Source organism: Panthera leo, chromosome F2 (assembly GCF_018350215.1).
Source record: "Panthera leo isolate Ple1 chromosome F2, P.leo_Ple1_pat1.1, whole genome shotgun sequence".
Lineage (NCBI taxonomy): Eukaryota > Metazoa > Chordata > Mammalia > Carnivora > Felidae > Panthera > Panthera leo.
Window position 1 is genome coordinate 76,188,392 of NC_056695.1, and position 15,180 is coordinate 76,203,571.

Below are 15,180 nucleotides of genomic sequence, written 5' to 3' on the forward strand. Positions count from 1 at the left end.
TTCCTCCTCCTCTGCAAGTGTTTGCTTATTATTGCTTCAGCTTCCTTTTGACCTCCTTTTTTGATTGTTGTTCATGCTATTTTTCTTATTGCACGATGCCTTCTACCTCAAGTTTCAAGTCATTTCTGCTTTTGAAAAGTAAGGCGAAGATAGCATATTTTTTACAAACGTACTAAGTATATTTCATGTTTTTAATTCTAAATAATTCAGGAAACTATTGCACCTGAATCTTTTATTCACGCTCAGAAATGCTGGTTTCTTCTATCATAAGATCCTCCCTTCCTCGCTCAGACTGCAGTCCTTTCTCTTCCTCTTTGTGGAGCCACACAGCTGGAAAACCCGCCTGCCTGCACTGTGGCTGTGACTTGCTTACTCCCACTCTTCATTCCCCCGAGATGGATTCCGGCTCTACCCTTCACCAGAAGTACTATTTCTGAAGTCCGTGTTGCCTTTATTGTTAGTGAATCCCATGGAATTGGTACTTGGCTGCTTGACAGAATGTGAATGCAGCACCGAATCCTGGGGCTTTCATGCTCCGATCACCTCCGTTTCCTTCTCAAATTCCTGGCCACCCCTTTTCGGTCTCCCCTGTGCAGGTTTTCTTCTATTAGTTTATGTTGATGCCCAGAGCCCTTCTCTGGCTCCAGGAATGTGCCCCAAGCAATCCTGCCTATGGCTGACATTTGTATACAGAGGAATTCTTGTGCTAGAGGTCCCCACTACCACCTTCAAACTCAGTAATTCTCTAGAAGGACTCACAGGACTCAGACAGTGTGTTATATACTGTGAGTGTGGTTTATTTCAACCAAAAGATACAGATCAAAATCAGCAACGAGAAGAGGAGCACGGGGCAAAGACCAAGAAGAGTATGGCCCTGGTTTCCAGGTGTCCCTGTGCAGTGCAGAGGGACACAAGGACACGTTTAACATTCCCAGCAGTGATGTGTGACAACACCTGTGAAGTGTTGCCATCCAGTGAGGCTCTCCTGAGCCACAGCGTGCAGGGCTTTTACTGGAGATCAGTCACGTGCACGTACCGTACCTATGCACCTGACCTCGGCTGCTCACCACCCCACTTCCTGAGCCAAGACGAAGGTTCCCCACTAACCACACTGCCAGGGCAGGCTTATCTGGCCAGACTGGTGCAGCACGGCATCAAGCCTTAGGCATACAGAAGCCCTCTTCGCAGGCAGTCCCCTCTGTGGGCGTAGAGGTCACCTGCCAGGGGCCTGCCAAGAAAGAGCCCGCCTTGACGACAGGCCCTTCTCGGTGCTGTGTAGGGCCTGAGTAACCCTCGCTTGTTCACGTCTATATCCGTATCTTTAACTTTTAAATTTCTCGTTTTTATGTCTGATTGCTATGGGACATCTCAGTTTTAGTGTGTCGTGGGCCATTGCAGATTCAGCCTGTGCAAAACTGATTACAGCATGTTCCACTGTTACTTACCATTATTTTCCAGATGCCCCTTGACGGTCTTGACTTTGCTTATATACCCCCTCATCTAGGATGTTACCATTTCTAATAAAATTAACCATTATAAATAACACCAGATCTACTTCTCCTCATTCTTTCTGCCGCGTCCCTACTCCAGGTTGTCTATACCACGTACTGGAATTATGAGCTTCCATCTGGAACTTCTGCCTCTAGTGTGTGGTGTTTTTTTTTTTTTCCATTTAATATCTTTATGGAGGTGTAAATCACATAGCATAAAATTCACTCCTATAAACAATTCAGTAGCTTTTAGTATATTCACAGAGTTCTGCAACTGTCACTTTAACCTAAGACCATTTTTATGACCCCCCCAAGCAAACCTTGTAACGAGCAGCAGTAACGCCCCATTCTCCTCCCTCTCTGGGCAACCACTAATTTACTTTTTGCTTTTTTGCACAGCCTTTATGGAGATATAATTCACATCCCATACAATTCACCCGTTTAAGGTATACAGTTGACTGGATTATAGTGCCTCCATAGTTACACAGCCATCACCACTATCTGTTTTAGATTTTCATCATCCCCCAGAGCAAACGCGTCCCCATGAACAAGCACTCCCCATTCCTGTCCCCTGCCATTCCTCATTCTGTCACGTGCCACCATTAATCCACCTCTGTGGGTTTGCCAGTTTTTGACATTTTGTGTACAATAGCACAAAATGTATGGTCTTTTGTCCTGCCTTCTTTCATTTAGCATACTGTTTTTAAGGTTCATTCAGTTGATTTGTCATTGCTGGATGATATTCCATTGTATGGATGTACCGTGTTTTATTTGTGTGTTATATGTCCGTTTATTAGTCAAGGACTTTGGGGTTATTTCTGTTTCTTGGCTATTATAAATAATGCTGATGTGAACATTCACGTACACATTTTTGGGTGGACGTATAGTCTCACTTTCTTGGGTATTACCTAGGAGTGGAGTTGTTAGGTCACTTGGTAACTGTGTTTAACAGTTTTGAGACACTGATGACTGGTTTTCCCAAGTGCCTGGACCATTTTCACTGCCACCAACAAGGTGTAAGGCTTCCATTTTCTTCAGTGTTCTCTCAGTCACTACAATACCCTTTGTTTAAAGAGACTATTTGAACATCAATCTGTAGTAATTTATGTCTGGGTTCTCAATTCTATTTTATTGATCTTTATGTCTACCCTTTGAGCCAGTAAGTACTACACAGCCTTTTTTTTTAATGTTTTATTTATTATTGAGAGACATAGCATGAACAAGAGGGGAGGGGCAGAGAGAGAGGGAAACACAGAATCCGAAGCAGGCTTCAGGCTGTGAGCCATCCGCACAGAGCCTGACACAGGGCTCGAACTCACAAACCATGAGATCATGACCTGAGCTGAAGTCGGATGCTTAACCGACTGAGCCACCCAGGCGCCCCTACACAGTCTTTATTTCTGTAGCTTTGTAGGAAGTTTTGATGTGGGAACATAATCAGTCTTCCAACTTTGTTATTCTTTCTTATAATTGTTTTGGCTATACTAGGTCCCTTGGATTTTCATATATAAGTTTTAGTAAAGAAACCAGCTGGGATTTTTGAGAGGGTTTTGCTTGATTCTGTAGATCAATTTGGGAGGTGGGAAAGCAGAGTAGGAATATTGTCCATCTAGCCATGAATATTGGATATCTTTCCATTTACTTAGATTTTAAAAATTTTCTCCCAACAATATTTTATAGTTTTCAGTATATGAATGTTGCTCTTATTTTGTTAATTTATTCCCGAGTATGTTATTCTTTATGATGCTACTCTAAATGGAATTTTCTTAATTTTATTTTTGTGGTGTTCATTGTTAGTGGAAAGAAATAAAATTGATTTTGTATATTGATCTTATATCCTGCAGCCTTGTGAAACACAATTATTGACTCTAATAATGCTTTTGTGGATTCTTTGTGATTTTCTTTGCATAGGATTATGCCATACCATATATGAACAAAGATGGTTTTTGTTCTTCCCTTTCAATCTGAGCACTATTACTTTTTTTTTCTTACATAGTTGTCCTGTCTAGAATCTCGAGTACAATGTTGGATAGATGTGGTGACAGTAGACATCTTTGTCTTGGTCTTCATTTTAGGATGATTCTTTTAGTTTTTTATTATTAAGTATAATGTTAACTGTGGGTTTTTTATAGTTTGTTGAGTGTTTCTATCATTAAAATGTATTGGATTCTTCTCTCAAATGTTTTTTCTCTGTATTAAAATGATCTTTTTTTTGTTTTTTTTTTTTGTTTGTTTTTTTTTTTGTTTCATTCTCTTCTTATGGTATTACATTAGCTGATTTTTAGGTATTAAACCAAAATAGCAATTCTAGTATGTTTTACTTGGTTCTTATGTATAGTCCTCCCTTTTATCTTGTTTATACTGCTGGATTTGGCTTTGTAATTTTTTGAGAGCCTCCACATCTGTATTCATCAGAATATTCATCTATAGGTTTCTTTTTTTGTAACGTCTTTGTCTGTGTTGGTACCCGGACAATACTGGCTTTGTAGGAAGAGTGAGGGAGTGCTCCCTCCTCTTTAATTTTTTTGGAAGTTTGTAAAGGATTACCATTAATTGTTTGTGGAATTCACCATTGAAGTCTTGTGGGCCTTCAAATTGCAAGGCATTTATTTATCCAGTACTAATTTAGTCTCTTTGCTTATCTGTTCCAATTTTGTTTCTTCTTGAGTCAGTTTTGGTAATTTGTGACTTTTTAGGATCCATCCATGTCACGGTGTCATCTTCGTTACCTAATTTGTTGGCATACATGATCATAATTATTTCTAAAACACAAATCTAGGTATGCAAGTCTCCTCCTTAAAACTGTTAAATGCTTTTTAGTACCCTTAGTTCTAAACCTTTAAAGTTACACTTAAAATGACTTGAGGTTTTGTTGAATTTGGTTTCTGCTTTCTACTCCATGTTGAGACCAGCCTCCCTGTACACTACCCGCCCCCCCCCCCCAAGTTGTTTTTATATTTCAGCCATGTAGCACTTCTTCCAGTTCCCTACACACCATTTCTTAGGGTCTTAAAATACGATTTTTTCCTCCCATCTAGAGTATTTTATAGCCCCTCCTCTGGTAATGAGTTCACACTCATACTTAGATGACACATCTTATGGAGAACCTACTCTTACTACCACAGCTTAAGTTAGATGCCTTTCCTTTTTGACCATTTAGACCGAACTTCCTTTCTATTGTGAAACAGATGACTTTATTTATTACATGTCTTTCCTGATGACTGTTGAATGGAGTTGGAGGTATTAAGGAAAGGAGGAATCAGGGATTGCTCCCAGGGTTCCTCAGATGAATATTTAGAGAATAATGTAAGACAAAGAAGAGCAAGCCTCCAAGTATAAAATGTATTCAGTTTTGAAAATGGTGCCTTTTTCTAGTATAATATCCAAATGGAATTGTACAAAAAGAATGTGTACATGTGGCTCTTAATTGTAGGAAAGCTATCATGTTGTATGTATGCCTTCCTCCTTTGTTAGAGTGTAAGCTCATTGGCTGCAGAGACCCTGGCTTGCTTCTCTGGTTTTGTTAGTTTGCACTTCACAGATGCTCAGTAACTATGAGTTGAATTGAGTTGTAAATAACAGTGCCACGTGTCTGTCTGTATATGGTATCTTAATTTTATTATAAATATCTCACTTGGAAAGTATGCCCCACACAAGGAGTAATGGCTGACTGTAGAAAATTTTAGCTTGGGGAAATTGCTGGGGTTTTTTGTTTTCTGGTTTTTTTTTTTTTCCTTTTTTACAATTGATTGATGCGTTTTCATTTCAACAAACTCAAATCTTATGAAGTCAGCTATTTTCCTTGCCTTTTTTTTTTTCTATTAAATATTGTTATTTTTCTGGTCCTAAGTATGTTTGTATTTTTCACATGAGGTGAATTATGTTGTCTTCTGTCTTCTGTGTAGGACTATAATGATGAAATCAGGCAAGCACAGCTCCAAGAGTTGACGTATTTGAATGGTGGTTCAGAAAACGCGGACGTCCCAGTTGTTCGAGGAAAACCCACCTTGCGTACAAGAGGTGTACCAGCCCCAGCAGTGACCAGGTCGGTGCAATTAATTGACTTTACTTTTCTCGTTGTTAGAATTGGATACCATGGCAACCGTTTTAATCTTTTTTTTTTTTTTTTTAATTAATAGTCAAACAGCTCTATCAGTGTATCAGTACAGAGCCTTTAAGGATATATTCAGACATTATGATGTCATATTGAGGGGATTCCCTTTGTTTGAACTGAGATATTCCTGGGTTTAAACATAACCTCTACTACTTACCGGCTGATGACTGTATAGACAAGTTTATTTATCACTCTAACATTAAGTTTTTGATTGTTTAAAAAGAATCTTATTTTAAAGTAATAGCACTGATAATGCAAATTGAGATAATGGAAGCAAGGGCTTTCCCCATGGAATACAAGATTAGGCTGGTTCATTGCCACATCTCCAGTGTGGAGCACGATGTCAGGCACCAAGTGGGGTGTCCATGAGCTTGTCATTTTATTCACTGGGAATGGCCTGTGGTATCTGAAAACTCCCGAGTTGGTCCACACACACAGAATTTTTTTTTTTTTTGTCTCTGGATTGATGACTTTTTAATATGAAAATGCCTAGTGAATTCATGAAACAATTTAAACATAACCATGTATTGAGAAATGGCTGTCTCAGATTTATTTGAGAATTATTTTTAATTTTTTACCCAAAAGAGGAAGTGACACAGATTTTTCACTGGTTGAAATATATATATATATATATATATATATATATATATATATATATATATATATATATATTAGTTTCACTGGTTGAAATATATATATATATAATATATATATATAATATATATATATATAATATTTTTTTTTTCAGATAGAATTGTGCATGAAATAATTTAAAGTAGCATTCTTTTATGTCTCCAAGTTAATTTGAGACAATAAAAAATCAGTCTTTTTATTTGAGTGTTGTTGATCAGGCCCTGGTCAATGAGCGCAATTACAAATAGGCGTTATTGCAGTGTGAAATAAACAGATCTGTTCACGGTGCCAAGTGGGTTTTCTCTATAAGAAAAGGCTTATAATAATGGGATTGCTGTTGATGGTTTAATGAGATAATTTATGCGGGTGTTCAATAAGTGGTAAATCCCTTTCGTTTTCATTTCTTCTATCATTAAATTTACTTCAAATCGTAAGAAATTACAGTTGACCCTTGACCAATGTGAGGGATAAGGGCACTGATCCCTCACATAGTCAAAACTCCATGTATAACTTCTGACTCCCTGAAAACTTAACTCCTAATAGCTCACTGTTGGCTGCGAAGCCGTAACGACAGCACAGTTGATTAACACGTATTTTGTATATGTATTAAATACTGTATTCTTACAATAAAATAAGCTAGATAAAAGCAAACGTTGTTAAGAAATTCATGAGGAAGAGACAACAGTAGTAGTGTAAATGTATTATTTGTTGAAAAAATCCACACGTCAGTGGATCCACACAGTTGGAACCCATGTTCAAGGGGCAGCTGTCCGTCCTTGCTGTATTAGCTTCCTGTGGTAGCTGTGATGAATTACTCCAGACATGGTGGCTTTAAACAGTAGAGATTGATCACAGTTGTGGGGGCCGCATGTCCAAAATCAGTATTGTCGGACCGCAGTCAAGGTGTTAGTGTCCCCCCTCTAGAAGAGAATCCTTTCCTTGTCCCTTCCAGTGTCTCGTGCCTGCTGATCTTTCTTGACTCGTGGCCGCGTGCCTCTGGTGTCTCCCTCCACCTGCGTGTTGATTTCTGTCACATCTGTCTTTGATCCCCGTGTGCTTCCCTCTTCCCTGTGATGGTATTCAGGGCCTATCTGGATGATCCAGGGTACTCTTCCCGTCTCAAGATTGCCCGACACTCACATCTGCAAAGGCCCTTTTTCTAAAGAAGGCGACAGTCGCAGAATGGGTGTCCAGAATAGAGAGCGTGGAGAAGAGCGCACACCCAGTGCCACTGTTCATGACACTTCTTAGGGATGCTGTGTTCCTTAAACCACATCTACCGTTTTTACAGAAGATAATTTCTAATTTAGTTGTCAGGTGTTGAATTAAGTTGAAAACGTGAGGAACAGATGAGGAGGGCAGAAGCTCTCTGTTTTGTGGTGTATGGTGTCTGGAGAAACGCCACAGGCCGCCCAGATGAAAAACTGTCCGTCTTAATGACAGCATATAGGCCGGTTGCCATTTCAAGGCTCTCCATTGTCTTGACAGGTAATGTTCTCTGATGCAACCCTGCGGTAGTTTGTGGCGGGGTAATGGCTGGTCAGTGCGCGGCTCTGGGCAGAGCTTTCTCTCCTGCATTTGATTATGGGCTTCCTCGGTACCACATCTTTCAAATACCCTGCTTTTTTCAGTGTAAAACTCCTGTTCCTAGAAGAGGTACTCGAAACCCTTCTGTATTTTTTCTGAAGACCTCGCTCCACATGTCTGTATTGACTGCTCTGCCCTGTTTCCTGTGTTCAACCCTGGGCTGGAAACTGCTTGTCGCATGAAGTTGGAGCTCACGCCCTTTCCTACCTTTGCCCACATTGTTCACTGTTCTCTGCCCAGAGTTCTTGCTGTGTCTTCTCTCAGCCCCTCACTTGTTTATAGCCTACTTATCTTCGTGTCTCAAACCGAAACTCATTTTAACAAACGCCTTGCATCTACTGCTGAGGACTGTTCTCAGCACTTTACAGGCAATAACTAGGTCAAGCCTCATAACAACCCTGTGAGGTGGGTGCTATTATGTTAACTCACCATTTTACAAACAGGGAAGTGACTACTTGCCCAAAGCCAGCCGGCCTGGGGCGCCGGCAGCCCGGTTCCAAGTCCATGCCCCTCCCCTGTCTTTGATCCTTCCTTTGCATTTTCATCTACAATCTGTTTCTTCTTCCACTGCATTCTCCCACTGCATCTCTTCCACACAGCTTTGATTCTGTCACTTACGTTGTATTCTTACTGCGACACATGGCGGCATTTTCTTTTAATAGAGTTACTTTTATTTTATTTTATTTTATTTTATTTTATTTTATTTTATTTTATTTTATTTTATTATTTTTTTAATGTTTATTGATTTTGGAGGAAGAGCCAGAGTGTGAGTGGGGAAGGACAGAGAGACAGAGGGAGACCCAGAATCCAAAACAGGCTCCAGACTCTGAGCTGTCAGTGCACAGCCCCACATGGGGCTCGAACTCAGGATGGTGAGATCATGACCCTGGCTGAAGACGGACACTTCACCAACTGAGCCACCAGGTGCCCCCATGATGGTACTTTTAATACAAGATGTGATGAAAGTACGTCTATATATATATATATATATATATATATATTCTACTACTTTTCCTCATTAAATCACATATCATAACTTGTGCATCTCCCAGAATAAAAATAAATGGATGTGGAAACCAGGATAAAAAATTACGAAAATCCCAGGGGTAAAGTTAGTACACAAGAGTACGTGTTATTCCGGACAGTCGCAGAGATGGTCTTTGAATTGTGCTTTGAGCTTCCTTGTAACCAAAGCTGAGGAAGACAAGGCTGTGGAATTCACTGTGTCTGAATATCTAAAAAAAGTAATAAAAGACAAACATGCTCATTAAAGCCAGTGCTTCCTAGTCCTGAAACTTGGGAGAAGTGTCCGCAGTGCCCAGTCCCCAGCAGATCTCTGCGGCAGCCAGTCCCTCCATAATGCCATTTTGATTCTCCCTCTAAAATAATCTGGTTGGGGCGCCTGGGTGGCGCAGTCGGTTGAGCGTCCGACTTCAGCCAGGTCATGATCTCACGGTCCGTGGGTTCGAGCCCCGCGTCGGGCTCTGGGCTGATGGCTCAGAGCCTGGAGCCTGTTTCCAATTCTGTGTCTCCCTCTTTCTCTGTCCCTCCCCCGTTCATGCTCTGTCTCTCTCTGTCCCAAAAATAAATAAACGTTGAAAAAAAAAAAAAAATTTAAAAAAAAAAAAAATAAAATAATCTGGTTTTCCTTAATCACCTCTTCCATCCTCCCTAATCTGGCCACACTGCTCATCCGGTTTTCATTTACAGTCTTAATGACTGGTTAAAATCCAAGTTGATTTTTGTCTTCTCCCTGCTTCAGTTTCCTCGGTGGCTCTCTGTGCTGTTACGGGAACACCCGAACCTCCTGCCGGGCTCGATGACAGGCGCCTCATCATCTGGCACTCTCCCCGCCCTTTCTGACCTTGTGGTTTTCCTGTACTGTGGCCAGGCTGCCCTCCTTCCTGTCTGGCAAACTGGCCAAGCTTATCTCCCTCTCACGCCCTTTACTTTCACTACCCGGGCTCTCACCTCGTCCCTGGGGCACCCGGTGGTAGGCAGACACAGGCATGGTATCCGAGAAGCCTTGCTGTTCAAAGTCACCTTGTTCAAAGTCACCATCCCCCAGTCCCAGAGCTGGTCTACAGCATCCTGTCTGGGTTTCTTAGTAGCATTTACTAAACTGAATTCCACCTTTCTTGTTTGTTCCCTTTTTCATTGGTTACTCCTCATTATAATGTAAACCTGCAAGGGCTCTTGTGTCCTAGGACCTGGCCTAAAGTAGTCACTCAGTAAAAAGCTGTTAGGTGAATAACAGTACAATAGCAGGTCCTTTAGGCTCATTCTGGTCAAGTGTTGATCATTCAGAGTATTTTGTGTTAATGTAATTCTCTGTCACCTGACTGAATGTACTAGGGGATTAGCTTTGCAGGGGTGGTCATGTGGTTATCACCATTTTGGTATTTCAGAGTGGAACAAGTTATTACGAGAGTCGTCATGAATGTTCCCCACTGTTACCACTTCAGGATGCTTTTCTGCTGAAAGATGTAAATGATCTAAAATTAAATCCTGCAGTGGGAAGTGATATGTGTTTTAATAAAACCTTTCCTTTCAGTTTCAAATGAGAGAACTAAACTTATGCCTTTTTTAACTTAGGAGGTAAGGAAGCTTCTTTACTTCCAGCCCATCCTGTGCAGGGCCTCCAGAAACCCTGCTGTGAGATGCCTCCTCCCTAGCTCCTTGCACGGACCCCAGCACAGAAGGAGGCTGGAGAGTTGAGGCCGCTCTGGGCAGCACGCTTTTGGGCCGGTCTTCTCCACCCTGGCCTGCCGCCGCAGGCAGTCTGAGCTGAGCCGCCCTGACCTCGGGGGATGCTCCCTTTTATCCCTTCTTCACGACAGCTGGCTTACTCTGTGCTGCTTTCGCACTGACCTTTAGTCTGGCCATCTGGCCCTTGCTCCCAAGGAGCAGGCAGACTTATCTCCCCGCCTTGGGCGCCACAAACAGCAGGAAGAAGAGCGGAACAAGCAGATGAAGCTGCCTTTCTGAGTAGTGAATACATGTGCCTCCGTACTGGGCGCTGAACTTGGTGGCTTTTACCGCGTGCGCGCAAAGCCAACGCAGTCCCTCGGGGCCTTTTGTAAGCTTTCGTTAAATTGGGAAAATGTTCAGCTCTGGTTTCTGTAAATGGTTTACCTGCCCCTTTCTCTCTTCCCTTTCGTGGACTGAAGTCCCACGTTAAATCTTATGATTGCGCTTTGCAGACTATATGCCGAGGTGCTGGGAGCTGCGGCAAGCTCCCAGGTTGGCCATGGGACTTGACCGTTTCCAGGGACCCCCCACGCAGCCTTCAGCATCTGTCAGACACTGTGTGAGCTATCAGCTTCGGGGCATTATTTGTAGTTTCAGTGTTAGATTGTTCTCCACGGATGTCTTGTCTTCGTAAGGCCCGTATTTTAGCAGTCGCTGTGTTGAACAGTAAGTAGCCACAGGTGCATAGGTCGCTACATAACCTCCACACGCAGGATCGGGTGGGACACGGGCACTTGCGTTTCCTTGTCCACGTTGATTTTCACATGATTTCACTCTTCTTTAAAACCGATCATGAATGATGTCACGGATACTAAAGATTGTTTCAGTGATTGAAAATGATGTATTTTCCCTCATAGTATGTAGAGTTATAAGAATTGTTATTAGGAAAACTGAATAGTTAATATAAGGGTCTTAAACATTTCCCTAGTATATGATATGGTTTAGATTAATCTACTAATTAAAAAGTTCTCTTTTTAAATATTTGTTTATTTTTGAGAGAGTGCAAGTGGGGGAGGAGCAGAGAGAGGGGGACAGAGGATCCGAAATGGGCTCTGTGCTGACAGGCAGACAGCAAATGAGCCCCATGCGGGGCTCTCAAACTTACGGACCACAAGATCATGACTTGAGTTGAAGTTGGACGCTCAACCGACTAAGCCACCCAGGTGCCCCAAGAAGTCTTTTTTTTTTTTTTTTTTTTTTTTTTGATTAAGGAAAGGGTGAGTATAGGAAATTGACAGCATATTTATTTTCCTACTGGCCCAAATTATAGACATTTTCAATTAAAAAAAAAAAAAAAAAACTTTCTTGAGATTAAATTTCAGTAGAAGGCCCTTGCCTTCTCAGGACATTTTACCACCAAACTGTCAGAACAGAAGTCACCTTCCCTTCCTTCCTTCTGGTGTAATAAAAACCCAGGCATTGGTATGTGACACATGTACCCCACTTCCCGGGCAGAGGATCCTAGGGGACTTTGCTGGGAAATGAGTCTCTCTGCTTTCGTTGCCATAAGCTCCACCACCTTTCTCCTGCTGAGCTGCTCCCTCCGTTGTCAGCATCCACTCACTGGCTTTTTCTTCCAGGGGTCCCTGATAGTGTATTAGTGCGTGGCCATAATGGAGTTGATTCAGGAGAAACAAAACGAGAAAATGGGTGGTTTCTTTTCAGATCCTTTTAATAGGCTTTGGGAAGACAACAAGCAAGGCAAATAATGTTGCAAATAGTGTGAGAACTTCCCCACAAGAGCTTGTAACTCTGCAGCCAGCCAGGGACGGGCAGAGAAGAGCAGCCACGCGCGGTTCTCCTGGTTACGGCGTGGCCGACCACGTACGTGTCAGGTGCAGCCTAAGGCCCGATAAACGTTCTGGGCCTTCCTGTAGGCTGCGGGGCCCGCTGGAGGAAGGGTTCTGACCCCCAGTTTGCCAGCAGAGTTTTTCTGACCATAACGTTGGACAAGATGTCCCGAGAAGCAGAGGCCATTTCGGGCGGACAGCATCTGGCGAGTATGTTCCTGAGCCGTGGAACATACTCCCACACACCTGGGGTTCCAGAGGTTTGAACATCTGCCTTCCTCTTTGAAAATCAGTCAGTCCCTTCCTGCTGTCAGGTCGTTCAACGTCACAGGTTTTCTTGGAGCACTTTCTGTGACAGGGGTTGATGTCACAGGGGTGGCTAAGTCATCATTTTGACGTCCAGAAAGTTAACAGGTGTAAGTCAGAGAAATAGGTAATTAAGACAGAGTGGCGTCAAAAGGGGTAGGGGGTGTGAAAGCAAGTGCAATGGAAATAGAAATGAGGGTGCAAGGAATTTTAAATGGGGCATGTGGGTGTGAACAACTTAGGGGGGAGGTAAAGAAATAAGACAGGAGAGTGTCAGAGGAAGTCATTCCAGGCAGAGGGACCAAGACTGGAAAGCAGAAAAGATGGGGACAGTTGGCTTGGAGTTAGAGTGTGGCTTCGTGGCTCTTTCAAGCCAGGGCGTTTCTCCCGGGCTAAGCCGTCGTTTCCTCGGCTGTAAAATGGAGCTAGAACACCGAGCACACACTAATCCAAACCCTGCTTGATTTTTTCATGTCCCGTTCAAGCCCAAACCGTGCCATAAGTTCTTTTCTGATTACTCACAATGATCCCACACTACAAGTTGAATTCTTCTGGAGGACCTTGGGCAAAGTACACATCTCCCTGAAGCTCCTTCATTATCAATTCATTGTCATCAGACAGGAAGAAGACTTGCCCTGGATAGTGCCAGAGGCCGAAAGAAATAGGGCTGTTAGTTAGAAATGATAGAGACTTTCACTGTTTTTATTTTTAAATAAGGACGAAAAGTAAAAACATGCCAACAGAGCTGGAAGACAGTGACAGGCTTCAGAGTAAGGAGTGAGCTGTCTGTCTTCAGGGATGGAAGGGAAGATGGACACATTTCTTGCACTTTATGAGAGATTTTGCTTCTCACACACTGTCTTATATTGTCAATAATAACCAGTTGGTAACTTCTTGGAGAAGAAACAAATTGCCTTAGATTTATTTTATACTCTGTACAATGTAGGACAGTAAAACAGATTGGAGATTGGATGGATTGCAGAACAAAGTGGTAACCGTTGGGTTTAGTAACAGGTCTGTCACTTCTGGGTTCAAACCAGCAGCAACAGCACTTGAGAGCTTCTCGGAAATGCAGGATAATAGTCCCCAGCCTAGGCCTGCCGACTCCGACTCCGCCCTGACACAAGTCCTGGGTGACGAGGACGCTCAAGAAGCGTGTGAACTGCCCTAGAAACACATTTCAGATCATCACTAAAGGTGCAAAGAATAAGGGCTGCCAGAGGCTTCTGGAAGCGTCAGTCTTCATTGGCTCTGACGATTTCTCCTGCACGTTCTGAGGGATCCTAACTGCAAGCTCTGCTCCCTGTTTCCTTTTATCTAGCCTCTCACTCACTTGTCAGCCCCCGGCAAGAAAGGAAAGTCTCGGAATGATTAAGCTTCACTCTCAGAAAACCCCAGGGATGAAGAAAAGTTGTCAACGTGTTTGTTAAGGAGTCTCTCGGAGAAATAAATTATCCCTGCGGTCGCTGGTGCATCAGGGCGTTGGCCTCAGATGACAGCTCTCTGGGCAGGTCTGCTTCCCACTGTGATAGCCGTGGTACCAAAGTAGGATGCTGCCGTTGGCTCCCTCGGGCACCCAGCCTGTGGTCAGCCGGGGCCAGCCTCATCATCCAGGGCTCCCGCCACCAAATTCACCATTTCGCCCTCTACTTTTTGCTCCCCAGGAGATTCCTAGACAGAAGCCAAACAGGACGATAGTATGTGGTTATGCTCTTTCTCTCCCAGTCTGCATCATCTCTGCTAAATGCACGGAGGGTACATAAAGGTGCTCACTGGTGCTCACTGGGTGATGAGCTGTACCTTCGTCTGTCCTCGTCCTCTGGTGCGCAGCCGAAGGAAGGTGTCAGGACTCCCAATTCAGAATCCGAGTGGAAGTCTGCGTAATAATTACCGCTTACTACGTGCCTATGTTAAGCTAGGCACTTTATATAGCACGTGGGTAAACCTCACGACCATCTGCAAGAGCTAGATGCCATTGACGCCGCTTTATGGGTAGAAAGCTGGGCTCAGCAACTAACTGACAGTAGATTTGAGAGTATAGATATGTTGGAACTCAAAGCCTGTGCTTTTTCATCACATCCTAAAACCTATCAACAATCTATAGGTTCATCTATAGATTATGAATCTATAAATAATTAGTTCCTGATTCATCCATACCTTTGTATTCAGTCCTTCAAAGCACTCTTCCCGCAAAGGTACCTGTTGACAAACCTTTCTAGACTATTTCCATATCTGAGTTTCAAGCCAGAAACCAGGGCCACGCTGCTGAAGAAGGCAAACAGAAAGAACCGTTGGCAATCACACCTGTTCCTCTGCTCATGAAACTTTCTGTTCAGCTGTGAGATCTTCCTGCTTTCTTGTTAGCCTCATTCTGATCAGTGTAGCAACCTGATTTTACCAATTTGAACCAAGTTTTCTAGTAGAAAATTAATAAGCCCCCACTGATTATCAGGATCTCATCCTTGTCCCCATGTCAGCAGTCCTGCTGTTAATCTGTCCCTGGAGCTTC

The 15,180-nt window shown here is 42.8% G+C and overlaps 1 protein-coding gene across 2 annotated transcripts in view; it reads left to right on the top strand.

The window, feature by feature from the left end:
* Positions 1–15,180, top strand: part of KHDRBS3 (KH RNA binding domain containing, signal transduction associated 3) — a 189,386-nt gene that overhangs the window by 97,699 nt on the left and 76,507 nt on the right. For both annotated transcript variants that reach the window (XR_006198064.1, XM_042923128.1), the window contains exon 5: positions 5,396–5,535. Coding sequence is in view for 1 of the 2 variants with exons in the window: in XM_042923128.1 (XP_042779062.1) it covers positions 5,396–5,535 (140 nt within the window). In the remaining variant the exon portion in view is untranslated. The remainder of the gene's footprint in view (positions 1–5,395; positions 5,536–15,180) is intronic.